The following is a 12832-nucleotide window of genomic DNA, read 5'->3' as shown; positions in this document are numbered from 1 at the left end:
TTCAGATGGACGGACCGGCTATTCCCGGACCACCGTGCGCGATCACGTGCGCCTAATAAGTGTGGCGCAGGAGCAGGATCTGCGCTCAATTCTGAGGATAGACTCGTGAGAAGGCGGGGAAATTGACGAGGCCTCCATAGCCGGTATTCGTCTTCCAGTCGTGCCATGCTGCATACGCGTGTCTTGATGCCGATACAGCAGCACTTCCCTCTCCCCAATCGTTCAAGCCGACGTGAATTTCATTCTCAAATCCTGTAGACCCGGCCCTGCCGCGCGCTTGCAACGAGGCGCTGTCGGCGGAGTAGATCAGGGGAGCTAGAAAGCCACCGACCCGACGCCCTGGCCAATCCAGTACCTATCTCTCCGACATGACCTCCCGCAACCAGGCATAAACCTCCGTCCGCCGATCCCCTGCCCCCGCCTCGTTGCTCCCTGTCAGGCGCGCCACCACATCCGCCGGCTCGTCGACATCGACGAAACCGTATCTCATATCTCGGAACAGGTTGTCCAACGGGGCAAAATCCAGGGCAAGGGTGCTGTCCTTGAGCGCGACGTCACAGCCCGTGATGAGGCCGCGCTTCGAGCGAATGACCGCGGTCTGCGGAGGAGGGTGGAGAGTTAGGACCCTTGGTGTTGACGCCGAAAACACAGCCGATGGAAAAACGTACGACAACGCCCCAAGGGAATGTCTTGCTGACAGTATACTCGAATTCAGGCGTCTGTCCGTACGCCCACTCCCAGCTCTGCAATTCGGAGACATCAGACGCCCGCGGCGCTTGTGCAAATCTATGGAACGCACCGGAAGCTCCTCCATGCCCTTCTTGATGTATCCGTCCGCCTGTGCCTCTTCGGATTCGCGGACGATACACGGCTATCGATAGATTAGACGACGATCTGGGATTATCTTACGAGGGATAGGGTTCACCTCTTCTGTCACTCCGTATTCGCGCTGAAATTCTCGGACCATGGAGTCGGCGAAGGCTTCATGACTCAAGGACGAGTCGAACAACTGGAGATTGCAAACGGGCGACCGGACGGAAGCCACGCCTTTCGTGGTCATTGATTCCTGCTGTAAACCTCGTCAGAACCTTCATGTTCGTCAATAGAAATTTTAGGCGATTGAAAAGGGAGATATGAGCACAGCAAGTTGGGTACAGGAATAGGCCATCCTCCGACTGGGCCAACAGTATTTGAGTCAGCGAACGTAAGCCAGGGCGGCCAGCATTTCGCTGAACCTCTTGCGCCCTAGCAGGGAGATGGATAAACAGTGTTTGTGGGCGCACCCGCTCATGGAGCTGTTGAAGACACAGTTCCCGACGGGAAAGACGACGTAGAGTCCCGGCGAGCGCGTTGCCTCGATTGGGAACAAGGTTTACACAGGTGGCATCACCTGGTTCTGGTCAATCGGCCCTCCGAACGTCCGGCAGACGCTGGGCCATGGCTTAAGGGGATATCGGATCGAGGACGAAGTAGGCGCCGAGTCCCAGTCCAAATCTAGATGTCCTAGCCCTCGTAGCAACACCATACCGAGGTATAGGAATTCGTAGCGCCAAGACCAAATGCAGCGAAGCTAACTCACCTTCCCGCTCCGCAAGAGGCTGCCGAGCGTCTGCAATTGCGTCGAGATCAGCATCGTCCCATGATGGTACGCGCGAGACGAAACGATTTTGTAGGCCGAGCCGGAGACGTATAGGAAGGCGGGTAAGCAAAGGCGGTCTACTAGGAGATGGAATGCCGAGAAAAGCCAGCGCTACTCATCTTGTCGGTGCCGACGCATACGTCGTTGCGCTCGTTGACGGTCGCTCCCGGGACGCCCATGCCGCGGACTGCGCGCAGGACGATTTGCGAAGTTACGTTGCGGTCGAACCAGGTTCGAGGGACGTGGATCGAGTAATTCGTGTTGCCGAGGTCCTAAACGGCACCAGTCAGTAAGGGACGGGCTACGTCGACGCCAGCAAGAAGGCAGCTTACATGGTAAACCGTCCCGCCTCCACTTCTCCTTCGGATGAAGGGAATGGACGTTTGCCTCAAAGCCGCCAAGTTAATTTCCTTCCATGGATTCTGATTCCTTCCGAGCACCACGCAGGGCGTATTCCGATACAAGAAAAGCAGCGGACGAGAAGGATCGGCCTTACGAAAAAGCCTATTTGCGGGAAAGGGAAGGAAGGAATGGGAAAAAATATTTTGTTCGTCAAGGTGGCGCAGAACGGAGAGTCCTGAAACTGACCAGTCTTCAATAGTAAGGTTGAAATACGGGTCCGTAGATTCGGAGAGATAAATCGAGCGGTCAAGGGATGGTAAGCCAGTGTTGGAGCTTCTGGTACATTGCGAGAGGGAGAAGCGACGGGACGGAGGAGATAGCGGGGAGCGCAGCCTAGGAACTACAAAGCGCGCGCTTGTCATTGGCAGGAGCATAGTTGCGCTGGGTTGGGTTCGATATGAGGAGCCCGTGAGCTAGAGTTTGCCGATTTCTGTGGGTCCAGACGATGCTTATCAGTTCGGCGTTCGCAGAGTCGTGCGCAGGCGCCTCGCCGCGGTCACGGTTGAGATGGAGGAAAAGGACGGGCCCTTCCGTGTCACGACGTGTCACAATCACGCGTCGCACGTGGCGCTGCTCGTGCGCCCTTTATATTCACTCTTGAGTCGGATTACAGCCGCGACAGAGCACGTTACAAGCGTATACCGGTACATGCATATCAAAACCTAGACAAGACATCTTATGTAGCTTCTTCTGCCTCCTTTGGGGCGCCTAAGAGGATTGCGCCGAATGTGGCAACAGAACTTATGTCAACCTCCACGCCCAACGCACGAGCGTATTCCGCAAAATTCTACATAAGAGTAAGCATTATCCATATGAGTGGCGCTCACGGACTCACCTCTACCTCCTCCTTGCCGTGCTCGAGCCAATTTGCACGAATAACGAATTTATCCACCGATCGTCCGTGCGTCACGTATATGTCGAGGAGATCCCTGAGGTTCGCGGTTATCTCCGACACATAGTGCCTTGGTAGCACGAAAGGTCGTCCTCCTTCTTCATCACGTAATAGAATGGTCGTCAATTTTTTGTTGAATGTCGAAGCGGCGCACTCGCGGAGGACAATCAGCCACTGGTCGCGACCATACGGGCGCAAACAGAAGGCGAGTGTCTTCAGAGACGGCAGGAGGGAGAGAAGGAGACGACAAACGTCGCGTTTGGGCACCGAGTAACTCTCTCCGGACTCTAGGTACTCAATTTTCTCTGAGGGGATTGCACGCAACGCCTGTGTCACAAGACGTTGGTGCACTTCCTCATTGTTGGAAAAGAGTACGTGGAACACAAGGTTGGGTGAAGATTCGAGGCCATCGCATGGCGGGTCGGTATACCATGCCCATCTGTACTCTCCCGGAAGCTTGAGCGTCCGCAGCGCAGGCACCTCGGGACGGGTCAAGCACCGGCGAAGTGCCTCGAAGAGGGGCTGATAATTATCCTCCGTTTCTCCCCAGTAGTTTGAGTAGACAGTAATGTGCGTCTCTGGTGGGATATGAAGCGCTGATAAAATGAATGCGCAAGTGAGAGCTCGGGCACTGAAATGCAGGGAGATGAGGCGTGGAAGGTCCACCGGCTCTTGTGGAGCTACAAGCACCGCCGCGTCGAAGAACGTTGAGATTGCGAGAGACTTTAGGGTGGGGGATCGGCGGAGCATGTTCAAGAGCAATGGAGGGGTCAACGGCGACGGCTTTTCGGGAGCATCTTCGTCGGGGAAGCACGATATGTCGACGCTCGTCAGGTTCTGGAGGACATTCCAATCGAGTGCAACATCCGCTAAGTGTAGAACTCGAAGGTTTGATGCAATGTTTTTTGATGCTTCCGCGGGGATGAGAAATGGAACATCGTCAAAAGCACGCGTTTCTCGCGTACGATCCACCGACAAGACTCGTAAGTTCTCCCGTTGACTCGCACTGAATAAGCCAACAATCGTATCCAAGCATGCTTCCGACCCACGGATTGTCAAGCTATGGAAGTAGTTCGCCAGAATCTCCAGGCATGTCCAGCCAGAGCGAAAGTCCTCGAGAAGGGATTCAAGCATCTCGACAGTGACTGTCAGAGGGTGCGTTCCACAGAGACGCCTCTGATGAGGCGGAGGCAGAAGAAGACGCGACAAGTGGGCCGGGTATATGTACATGTGGCTCCAAAGGACTGGGCTAGAGACACCGACAATGCGCCATCGCCGGCACACCAGCATCAAGCGGCTCCAATAGTCGATATGCCCAGGATATGCTGTGTCAGGGCGGCAGGCGACGAGTAGAAAGATGTCGGTCAGGATTTCATCAGGTAATTGAGAGACAGGAAGGAGCATGTTGCGACGGCTTTTGATAGTCGTGATGTGGGTGTAGATCGATGCGATGTACTCGTCCATTTTGTCGGCTTGCGCATTGCGCATAAGCTGGTCATCGGAATGATCCAGGTCGGGTAAGACTAGGAGAGGTTGAGTGACTGTCGTGGACGTTGCCCACTCAATCCCCAGGTGAGAACTGCGCCATCCGTGTCAATAAGCGCCGAACGCGCAGCAATAGGACCTCGCAGACTCACTCGGGCTGGTAGATTATGGGAAGGTTATGCGCTCTGGAAGGAGCAGACTGAGTACCATCACTATCTGCGTAGGTGGCCATATGGAGATTCAGGAGTCCGCCTCTTCACTGATGAGCGTACGAACAGAAATCGATAGTCCGCGATAGGCCTGCTGTCACAGCTTCGCGTCACGGACGCGTTACGGACGCGTCGCGCACGTGGCGCTGCAGCTCCGTCATCGTTCCGTCCGGCCATCATGTCCTCCGCCCGACTTGCGCGCCAACTCTGCGCCCGTGCGCCCACACGCATTACTTCTGGACTCAGCAGAAGAGTTGCAACCACTGCTTCAGCCTCTTTCCGACTCCGACACGCATATGCTCACCCGAGGGCATTCCATACTTCCCCCACCCGCTCGGAAGGCTTCACGAACTTCCTCGCCGACGATGTGGTCCCTGCCATTCAAGTCTCGACCATAACGGAGAGGGAGGGCATCAAACTCGCCGATGGAACGGTTATTCCGTCGGCTTGTATCTTTCTGAACGCTGCTGTTTTCCTTTGGGACGTCCCGCCTCTCGAACCGACACAGGCACGATCGTCCTGGGAGGGCTGGTCAGACAAGCACTTCGAGGTCTTCGAGACAGTGCTGCCAAGACCAGGTGCGTCTTGGGGGCATACTCGAAATTATCCGAGCTCACAAGCTCTCCCTCAGAGATCCTGTTGCTCGGAACTGGCAAGATCGTAGTCCAGGCACCCCCTGCCATTCGCAACTACTTGAAGTCGCTTGGGATTCAACTGGAGGTCACCAGTACAGTGCGTCGCCCGTTCCTTGCCTCGACGTCTATGCTAATCGCCCCGAAGCGCGACGCCTGCTCAACGTACAACCTCTTGACCGAGGAGGGTCGCCGAGTCGCTGCCGCCCTTCTCCCGCTGGACCCACATAAGCAATGGAAGAAGATACCAGCATCGTCATAGACACTGATTGCCGCATCCCCTCTCACCCTGATATCCCAAAAGCACAATGTACATTGCTCTTACACTATGGTACAACGCAACCACTCGGCGCGCGGTCATTCAGATCGCGTCGACGATGTCTCCAATTGCGGCTACTACTTCTTCGGGGCGCGCTTTTCGCTTGTTGGGTCGATCGCTTTCGGCAGGGTAAACGACATCGGTTGGCGCATCTTCGTCGTCTAAGTTGGGTTGGGTGTACTTAAGCGGGAGCAAATTGCCTGTACATTGATGAGCTGCTTCGCCCCTTCTAAGAGGTAGACGACGCACCATCATTATCTTTGAATCTGATATACAGGACAGGCCATCCCGAAAGGCCCAAGTCTTTCAGGGCCTTCGATCCGTCCTGTATAGTTTCGTACTCGCCCTTCTGCTCACGACACAAGACGAAGTCGGACACATCCTGTGCAGATGGAAGCTCCTCTGGCGTCTCTTCTTCCGCTCTTGGATTGGTGACGAGGTCTGACACAGGGTGTGATAGCGCATCTAGCACTTCTCGCTTGATCTCATCTATAGTCGTGCCCGGCGCCAAAGTCAAGAATATGGTCTGCTTGTGTGTCTTGACTTGTAGTTGGTAGATCTTGGGCGCGAATTTAGGAGGCTGGGGAAACTATGAGCATTCTACGGGGTCCTCGAGGGATCTAAGCTCACCATCGTTGCGCACGCCGTCGAGAACAAGGCGCGCGTCGCGTCAATATGCGCGCCACAAACGCACGAAGGCGCCAGACAACAAGCGCAACATTCCCACGGGGCCCCGGCGCGGGCGCCCCCGTCCGGCTTATTCGCCGTCGCAGTCGAAGTCGACACTCCCCACACCCACCGCCGCCACCATGTCCTCGCAGGTCGTGACGGGCCAGACGCCCTCGAAGCCCCTCGATGACCCGACGCCGATGCCCGCGCACGTCCCGAAGGTGAAGGAGCTCGGCGTGACGAGCGGCCCGCTGAAGAGCGCGGCGTTCTTCATCGGCGCGTACTGCAAGGAGTACAACGAGGACTTTATGCTCTGCAAGGCGGAGAACCGCGCGCCGGAGCACTGCCTGGCGGAGGGCCGCAAGGTGACGCGGTGCGCGCAGGACTTGTCAGTGCGCTGGTGTGGTTTGGACGGGTGGAGAGATGGCTGACGAGGTATGGATTATTAGGATCACGAAAATGCGCGAGAACTGCTTGTCGGAGTGGAACAAGCACTGGGATTGCTTGGAGAACCACAATCAGGTGCGTGCCGTGCTATGGAAGCGTGAACGGCTGGCTGACATATGCGCAGGAATACTACCGCTGCCGGGAGGTCGAGCGTCCATTGAACAAGTGCATGTTCGAGAAGCTGGTGCGTATCCGACCCATCTGCAGTACCCGCTCGTGCTCATAAGGCATCACAGGGTCTGCTCAAGACCATTCCCGGTACACCCGAGGGCGAGGTGCCGATACACGAGAAGCTGAACCCCATACACAAGCGGCAGCAGAAGTAACTACTTTTGCCCTCGCTAGTACAGCAGCGTCGCCCGCAGGGCGCGGGAGACTCTACACGTTGTATAGAAGTTCATTGCATCTACATATCCCCCTCATACTTCCTCGATCGCATATGGACAGTTCGCAAGTCACCGGGTGCAACCGTAGATGCTGTCCAGAAATGTCTTGCGGGCTGCCCACGCTATATGCTGTATGGGCAAGAAAGACCACTATCAACAGGCCCAGGAACTCTGAAGGCGCAGACGGTGGCGCACCCTGAACGACTCCCTCGTAAATGCTGCTGCCTGATTGGTGAATCCGAATAATGGCCTCGGAGGATCGGGCCGACCTATTCAGTACGCTCACGCGTCAACAACGCGCCCTTCCAACGTTGAACTTGTCCATCATGTCCACCAAGTACTGGCTTCTGAAGGCCGAGCCGGACTCGCGTGTGGTGAAGGGGAAGGACGTGAAGGTGTGTACCGGATTTCTAACGTCGTCAATGTACAGGAATGCTGAAGAAATGAGCAGTTCAGCGTAGACGATTTCGAGGCGGTCAAAACGTCACCTTGGGAAGGTGTGCGCAATTACGAGGCGAGAAATTTGTTGCGGGAGATGAAGGTTGGGGACAAGGTAGACTCGTGTTAACTATGGAGGGAGAAAGGAAAGACTTCACGTCCGGACGCAGGTGCTCTTCTACCATTCGAATTGCAAGAATCCTGGTGTGTTGGACATCGCGTTCGCCGGATAGCACTCTAATCCATTTGTACAGGCATTGCTGGCTTCGCCGAAGTGAGCTCCGAGAAGTTCTATTTCCTATAAATATATTCTAACGGCGGTGCCACTTCAGATTAGCAAAGAAGCGTACCCAGACTGTAAGTGGCTCCTCAGATGGTTTCAGTCCTGCACGAGTCGCTCAAAGGGTCACACAGATACCGCTTGGGACCCGTGAGCACCACCGCTCATCCTGCGGCCTACTCTGACGCTTGACGCTAGCGACCATCCATATTACGACCCGGTGAGTCCTGTCTTACGTCTTCCCTTACTAGCCGTCGCCTTCTCCATCCTGGTCGATATCCCTCTATCCCGCCTGACCTTCCTCTACCATGACCGAGCGACCTTCGTCGCGGCGCTGACCTCTCTCTCAGAAGACTAACAAGGACTCACCCAAATGGTTCATGCCCAACGTCACCTTCGTATCGCGAGCTACCCACCTCGTCCCGCTGTCCCTCTTACGGACCATAGCGTCTGCAGGGAGTGCTGAGGCGGCTGGGGTGCCGTATGTTGGGAATGAGGGCGTGGAAGCGATCAAAGGTGTGTGTGGAGGCGGCTCTCGAGCTGATGGGTGCGAGCGCAGTGACCTCAGTCTGTAAACACGAACGCAATTCTGTCGTCGGCGGAAGTGGTCCAGGTTACTGACTGATCACAGGCATGGCTCTCATCACGCGCGGTCGGCTCAGCGTGCAGCGCGTCGAGGAGCCGGCGTGGAATACGATCCAGGCCATGGCGGAGAAGGGAGGATGGGAAGAGCAAGTAGCGACGAAGAAGCTGGCGCAGGCGAAGAAGGCGGGAGGCGCGAAAGGGGGAGCGAGGAAGAAGGCGGCGAAGGACGAAGAGGAGGAAGATGACGATGAGAAGGAAGAGGATAGTGGCCCAAAGAACGCTTCGGGGCGCGGCAGAAAGAGGAAGGCGGAGGACGACCGGCCTGCGGGAGACACGAGCGCACTACGACGATCGTCGAGGCGAAAGACAACGAAGACTTAGGCGACAAGCCCATATCAGACCCTCGTTCTGAAGCTGTTGAGAGGCGATGAACGTGCATGAGGTGACTCGGGAGTACTGGACCTCTGGGTATCATGATTGGCATCGTGTCGCCTCGCTGCGAACGCGCTCTTTTCGCTGACATATGGTTTCTTGATGCCCTTCTTGTTCGAGGCAGTGCGCGTATGAGTAATGGGGTGTCATAGGTTCAGAAAGGTGTTGAGTGTATACGTATGGCAAAGTAGAGCTGACCGACGTCTAGCCAATTTCCAGGCTCTAATGTGTAGGGGATTGAGAACTCGTCCTTGAAACGTCCCGACACCTACGGGATATATACGTCTGAGGGTGTGGAGTTCGTGCAGAGTTGGAGATATGTTGACAGTAGCCCCCCGACCATAAAGCCCGATGCGCGCCACGATCGGCATTGGGACCGGGGCGGTTCGCGTCAGTTAGACGAGCATGCCTCCCTTTTCCAATCCTTTGTGCCACCCGTCCGTCTCCGGCGCGCAAGTTCCCTTCCCTCCACGCGTGTATAGGAGCATCTCGGGAAGACGGTGAAGTCGGAGAGGCGCCGAGTGGCCCAAAAGCTGTTGAATAGGCCGTGCGAAAGGGGCAATTGGCGCTCGGAGACATGTGATGATGCGCCAGCACAGCATACTGGATCACGGTGTGAGATATAAAGCCGCGGCCCAGACAGCTTGGCTCCTACAACCACGGTCGACGACCGCCAGCCACAGGGAACAGCATGTCTTCTATCGACCGCAAGGATCGCCACCCGTCGTCGGGCTCGGAGGATGGAAACGTCGTCGACCACGCGGCGCCACATGGTGAGTGAGGGGGAATGATAGGTCTGAGATGGGCGCTTACTGAGCGGTCGAGCAGTCACGGATGAGGCTCCCCCGCGCACGTCGATGCAGGGGGGCGCACGAAGGAACCACCTCATCAATGTGCAGCCCCTCAAGCGGTCTGAGATGCAGCCCTCATACGCGCAGGACTTGGGTGTAGGAGAAGTATGTGCTGTTTACTTCCCACATGCACTATCCTTACACCTTCTTTCCCCCCTGTCAGGTCGAGCATGGCTTCTACGGATCCATGATCAACTGCCTTGGTGGCGTTGTCGGTTTCCTAGGCGCAATCCCTTGCTGCCCCTGCCCCAACCCGTTCAAGAACGTCCAGCAGGGTACGTTGCCACCTCAATACCTTTTCTTCCTTCCCTTCTCACACGAGCTATGTTTATAGGGTCTGTTGGTCTCGTCACGCGCTTCGGCCAATTTTACAAGTCGGTGGACCCAGGCCTCGTCCAGCTCAATGTCTGCACGGAGGACATCAAGATCGTGGACGTCAAGATTCAAATCAGCCCAATTGGGAGGCAGACCGTCATGTACGCACTTTTAGTTCTAATAACGCTCTATAAACCCAGTGCTGACTTGTCATCAGCACGCGCGACAATGTCAACGTCGAGATGTAAGTTTGCTCCGCTTGCTTGAAGCGCATAGCCAACTAATTTCCTCCCAGCGACTCCGTCATCTACTTCCAGATCACCAACCCCTACCGCGCTGCCTTCGGCATCAGCGACCTCCGCCAGGCCCTCATCGAGCGCGCGCAGACCACTCTCCGCCACGTCGTCGGTGCGCGCGCCGTCCAGTCCGTCGTCACCGAGCGCGAGGCCATCGCCTTCGAAATTGCCGAGATCGTCGGCGACGTCGCGGACAAGTGGGGTGTCTCCATCGAGGGCATCCTCATCAAGGACATCATCTTCTCGCCCGAGGTCGCGGCAAGTCTTTCGTCCGCCGCGCAGCAGAAGCGCTTGGGTGAGAGTAAGGTCATTGCGGCGAGGGCAGAGGTCGACGCGGCACGCTTGATGCGGCAGGCGGCGGATATCTTGGCGTCACCGGCTGCCATGCAGATCCGGCAGCTGGAAGCATGTGAGTGCATTTATAATTGTATAGGAAGGGAGTTCGGCACTGACACGATCTACAGTGCAGCAAATGGCGCGCTCGGCAAACAGCAAGGTCGTCTTCGTGCCGATGCAGCTGCAGAGCGATGTTGTCGGCCAAATGCAGGCCAGCGGCTCCGGCTCTGGCGTCAACGCCGGCCTCATCCAGTCGCAGAGCGGCGAGTCTGCGCCGGGAGACTCCCAGGGCGGTGTCGGCGCTGTCAGCCGCGCAGGCCTTCTCAACAGCATGTCAGAGGTCTAAGCAGTCGACTTCCCGTCTTCTTCGTGCTCGCGTTATGCCCCTTTTACCCTCTAATTTTCTGAAGTATCTTCCGTATTTCCTCTACTTGGATTTCATTTGCGTTCGCTCATACGTACGCGTCTTGTACTTGTATACTTGCCCGCCTTTGTGCTGAATAATGCTGCTTGTCATGCCCTTGTACTTATTTATGTACACCGTGGATGTTTCTTCTTACGACCTGACGACGGTTTTCACAATATGATGCTCTGCTATACCTGCGCCTGCACCAAATATTCATTGCGATGAAGTTGCTGGATGAAGACGCCGCCATTTGCTTAGCTATGAAGTATAGATATCGCTTGCCAGGGTCGATGCTATTCTCTTGCATACGTTGCTTCTAGTGCCAGCGCCGACCCATAGGAATTGCTCAACTTGTATTTTAGTCTTTGATAACCTGGTCGCAGTGGCGCACCGTAACACCGACGCGTTCGGGCTCGGACGATATATTGAAATCAACTCTACGGTGTACGAGGTCGCGCTTGAATCGCAGCCAGAGACACCCTGCAGGCCTTCGATGATTGCCTTACTGATCATACTAGCCATGATCAATTCTAAAAATCCCGAAATGCCGCGAAATTCCCGAAATGGAAAGAGGTCGCGCGCGCGCGCGTTCGTCGCCCTCTTCGCCCGTTTCCTCCATCCTCGAGCCTCGTAGCACATCATATAATACACGAAAAACCATGATAAATGTGTCTGAAGCATGATATGACAAAAAATCTGGCTTTGTACAGTGGGGACACCCCCAAAAGCGCCTTGACTTCCCCATTATGATCAGCATCGCCACCTTGTCATCAACCACCACGATCTTCAGAACATGGACGCGCAGAATCTCGTCGACTTTGCATCCCAGATCTTCATTGCAGCAGACATGATGGAACACACCTCCAGCGTCGACCTTGACCCTGATTTTGACGATGAAGAGCCAGATATCAAGGATCGTACTGGGCTTGATGACGATGAAGATCCCGAAGATCACGAAGATCATAACAAGGCAACAATGGCACTTCGGGCTATGGGGTGGACATGGATTGAGATGGCGCAGACCCTTTGCAGTGAATCCGGGGCACGTGGGCCATATGGACAGGTGCAGAAGTCTCGTGACTGGTTCACGCTTGCACTGCAGATGCCTGATCGTGAGTTCAGACATGTATTTCGGTCAGTCCCTGAGAAATGTTCTATATCTGTGGCTGACTTCTGATAGCCTGAGCCGTACTACCTTTGACAAAGTTGTCAAGATCCTTTCGCGCAATCCGATCTTCACGTCGAAGGGGAAGAAGCCGCAGCGACATATCAAGTGGCAGTTGGGCTGCTTTCTCATTCGATACGGCCAGTATGGATCACCAATCACCGATACCATGCTCAAGACCGGCATTGGGTATGGCACAGTCATCCTCTACTGCCGTCGAGTCATCCGTGCCCTCCGTGAATTGCGTAGCAATTTTGGGGGTTGGATGACTGATGTTGAGCAGAGCGTGACGGAGGAGAGGATTCTTCATCGTATCGGATTCCCGAAGTGCCTTGGAAGTGCCGACGGCTCCCTTATCCAAACAACCGACAAGCCTCGTCAGGACGGCCCAGCTTACCTGACCCGTAAAGGGTTCTTTGGCTTTGCCGTGCAAGCTACGGTTGACGCAGAGATCTGGTTCACATCTTGGGAGCTTGGGTGGCCTGGAAGCGTAACAGATGCACGAGTATTCAAAAACTCGCACATTTGGCTTCATCGGAATCAGTACTTGAAGGACGGCCACTATATCCTGGCTGACAAGGGTGACTGCACTTCTATCTTGGCGTTTCCGCTTGACATGATCTGACTCCTTCATAGGTTATCCTTCCT

General features: G+C 55.5%; 8 protein-coding genes across 8 annotated transcripts; 5 read left to right on the top strand and 3 right to left on the bottom strand.

Annotated features, from left to right (window-relative positions):
- Window positions 1-117: 117 nt before the first annotated feature.
- Window positions 118-2542, bottom strand: SCHCODRAFT_02621184 (Lipoyltransferase and lipoate-protein ligase). The gene is made up of 8 exons (XM_050345043.1): window positions 2228-2542; window positions 1972-2143; window positions 1759-1911; window positions 1580-1687; window positions 926-1069; window positions 800-871; window positions 669-743; window positions 118-598 (listed from the first exon to the last, which is right to left on the bottom strand). The coding sequence occupies exons 1-8, from the start codon at window positions 2413-2415 to the stop codon at window positions 356-358; spliced, it is 1155 nt and encodes a 384-aa protein (XP_050200377.1). The 5' UTR covers window positions 2416-2542; the 3' UTR covers window positions 118-355.
- A 52-nt stretch (window positions 2543-2594) lies between these two features.
- On the bottom strand, window positions 2595-4687 carry SCHCODRAFT_02537945 (uncharacterized protein). The gene is made up of 3 exons (XM_003036388.3): window positions 4571-4687; window positions 2877-4512; window positions 2595-2828 (listed from the first exon to the last, which is right to left on the bottom strand). Exons 1-3 carry the CDS (start codon window positions 4648-4650, stop codon window positions 2718-2720), a joined length of 1827 nt encoding a protein of 608 aa, XP_003036434.1. The 5' UTR covers window positions 4651-4687; the 3' UTR covers window positions 2595-2717.
- A 90-nt stretch (window positions 4688-4777) lies between these two features.
- Window positions 4778-5901, top strand: SCHCODRAFT_02574471 (uncharacterized protein). The gene is made up of 3 exons (XM_003037760.2): window positions 4778-5205; window positions 5259-5359; window positions 5408-5901. Exons 1-3 carry the CDS (start codon window positions 4806-4808, stop codon window positions 5519-5521), a joined length of 615 nt encoding a protein of 204 aa, XP_003037806.1. The 5' UTR covers window positions 4778-4805; the 3' UTR covers window positions 5522-5901.
- On the bottom strand, window positions 5408-6241 carry SCHCODRAFT_01219766 (uncharacterized protein). The gene is made up of 3 exons (XM_050341274.1): window positions 6209-6241; window positions 5828-6158; window positions 5408-5778 (listed from the first exon to the last, which is right to left on the bottom strand). The coding sequence occupies exons 1-3, from the start codon at window positions 6209-6211 to the stop codon at window positions 5621-5623; spliced, it is 492 nt and encodes a 163-aa protein (XP_050200376.1). The 5' UTR covers window positions 6212-6241; the 3' UTR covers window positions 5408-5620.
- An 89-nt stretch (window positions 6242-6330) lies between these two features.
- On the top strand, window positions 6331-7243 carry SCHCODRAFT_02621174 (NADH dehydrogenase, alpha subcomplex, subunit 8). The gene is made up of 4 exons (XM_003037759.2): window positions 6331-6635; window positions 6697-6769; window positions 6819-6878; window positions 6931-7243. Exons 1-4 carry the CDS (start codon window positions 6388-6390, stop codon window positions 7018-7020), a joined length of 471 nt encoding a protein of 156 aa, XP_003037805.1. The 5' UTR covers window positions 6331-6387; the 3' UTR covers window positions 7021-7243.
- A 146-nt stretch (window positions 7244-7389) lies between these two features.
- SCHCODRAFT_02621166 (DUF55-domain-containing protein) lies at window positions 7390-9098 on the top strand. The gene is made up of 9 exons (XM_050345042.1): window positions 7390-7475; window positions 7532-7633; window positions 7689-7722; window positions 7773-7792; window positions 7851-7875; window positions 7933-7948; window positions 7997-8018; window positions 8149-8314; window positions 8430-9098. Exons 1-9 carry the CDS (start codon window positions 7407-7409, stop codon window positions 8762-8764), a joined length of 789 nt encoding a protein of 262 aa, XP_050200375.1. The 5' UTR covers window positions 7390-7406; the 3' UTR covers window positions 8765-9098.
- Window positions 9099-9447: 349 nt separating this feature from the next.
- Window positions 9448-11433, top strand: SCHCODRAFT_02621162 (uncharacterized protein). The gene is made up of 7 exons (XM_003037757.2): window positions 9448-9588; window positions 9644-9771; window positions 9830-9941; window positions 10001-10142; window positions 10199-10225; window positions 10277-10686; window positions 10742-11433. The coding sequence occupies exons 1-7, from the start codon at window positions 9507-9509 to the stop codon at window positions 10957-10959; spliced, it is 1119 nt and encodes a 372-aa protein (XP_003037803.1). The 5' UTR covers window positions 9448-9506; the 3' UTR covers window positions 10960-11433.
- A 710-nt stretch (window positions 11434-12143) lies between these two features.
- On the top strand, window positions 12144-12809 carry SCHCODRAFT_01079542 (uncharacterized protein; the record flags this gene model as incomplete). The annotated part of the gene is made up of 1 exon (XM_050340984.1): window positions 12144-12809. The coding sequence occupies one exon, from the start codon at window positions 12144-12146 to the stop codon at window positions 12807-12809; it is 666 nt and encodes a 221-aa protein (XP_050200374.1).
- Window positions 12810-12832: the final 23 nt, after the last annotated feature.

The sequence above is a fragment of the Schizophyllum commune genome, assembly GCF_000143185.2.
Source record: "Schizophyllum commune H4-8 unplaced genomic scaffold SCHCOscaffold_5, whole genome shotgun sequence".
In the NCBI taxonomy this organism is placed as follows: domain Eukaryota; kingdom Fungi; phylum Basidiomycota; class Agaricomycetes; order Agaricales; family Schizophyllaceae; genus Schizophyllum; species Schizophyllum commune.
This window is presented reverse-complemented; position numbering and strand designations above follow the sequence as displayed.

Coding starts and splice junctions, on each gene's coding strand:
- SCHCODRAFT_02621174 (XM_003037759.2), top strand. CDS start 6,388: ATGTCCTCGCAGGTCGTGACGGGCCAGACGCCCTCGAAGCCCCTCGAT. Junction 6,636..6,696: donor ACGCGGTGCGCGCAGGACTT/GTCAGTGCGCTG, acceptor ATGGATTATTAG/GATCACGAAAATGCGCGAGA. Junction 6,879..6,930: donor AGTGCATGTTCGAGAAGCTG/GTGCGTATCCGA, acceptor AAGGCATCACAG/GGTCTGCTCAAGACCATTCC.
- SCHCODRAFT_02537945 (XM_003036388.3), bottom strand. CDS start 4,650: ATGGCCACCTACGCAGATAGTGATGGTACTCAGTCTGCTCCTTCCAGA. Junction 4,513..4,570: donor CCCATAATCTACCAGCCCGA/GTGAGTCTGCGA, acceptor CGGATGGCGCAG/TTCTCACCTGGGGATTGAGT. Junction 2,829..2,876: donor ACGGCAAGGAGGAGGTAGAG/GTGAGTCCGTGA, acceptor ACTCTTATGTAG/AATTTTGCGGAATACGCTCG.
- SCHCODRAFT_02621184 (XM_050345043.1), bottom strand. CDS start 2,415: ATGCTCCTGCCAATGACAAGCGCGCGCTTTGTAGTTCCTAGGCTGCGC. Junction 744..799: donor AGGGCATGGAGGAGCTTCCG/GTGCGTTCCATA, acceptor TCCGAATTGCAG/AGCTGGGAGTGGGCGTACGG. Junction 599..668: donor CATTCCCTTGGGGCGTTGTC/GTACGTTTTTCC, acceptor CCTCCTCCGCAG/ACCGCGGTCATTCGCTCGAA.
- SCHCODRAFT_01219766 (XM_050341274.1), bottom strand. Junction 5,779..5,827: donor CAGATTCAAAGATAATGATG/GTGCGTCGTCTA, acceptor ATCAATGTACAG/GCAATTTGCTCCCGCTTAAG.
- SCHCODRAFT_02621162 (XM_003037757.2), top strand. CDS start 9,507: ATGTCTTCTATCGACCGCAAGGATCGCCACCCGTCGTCGGGCTCGGAG. Junction 9,772..9,829: donor AGGACTTGGGTGTAGGAGAA/GTATGTGCTGTT, acceptor CCCCCCTGTCAG/GTCGAGCATGGCTTCTACGG. Junction 10,687..10,741: donor GATCCGGCAGCTGGAAGCAT/GTGAGTGCATTT, acceptor CACGATCTACAG/TGCAGCAAATGGCGCGCTCG.
- SCHCODRAFT_02621166 (XM_050345042.1), top strand. CDS start 7,407: ATGTCCACCAAGTACTGGCTTCTGAAGGCCGAGCCGGACTCGCGTGTG. Junction 7,634..7,688: donor AGATGAAGGTTGGGGACAAG/GTAGACTCGTGT, acceptor GTCCGGACGCAG/GTGCTCTTCTACCATTCGAA. Junction 8,019..8,148: donor ACCATCCATATTACGACCCG/GTGAGTCCTGTC, acceptor CCTCTCTCTCAG/AAGACTAACAAGGACTCACC.
- SCHCODRAFT_02574471 (XM_003037760.2), top strand. CDS start 4,806: ATGTCCTCCGCCCGACTTGCGCGCCAACTCTGCGCCCGTGCGCCCACA. Junction 5,206..5,258: donor GACAGTGCTGCCAAGACCAG/GTGCGTCTTGGG, acceptor GCTCTCCCTCAG/AGATCCTGTTGCTCGGAACT. Junction 5,360..5,407: donor AACTGGAGGTCACCAGTACA/GTGCGTCGCCCG, acceptor ATCGCCCCGAAG/CGCGACGCCTGCTCAACGTA.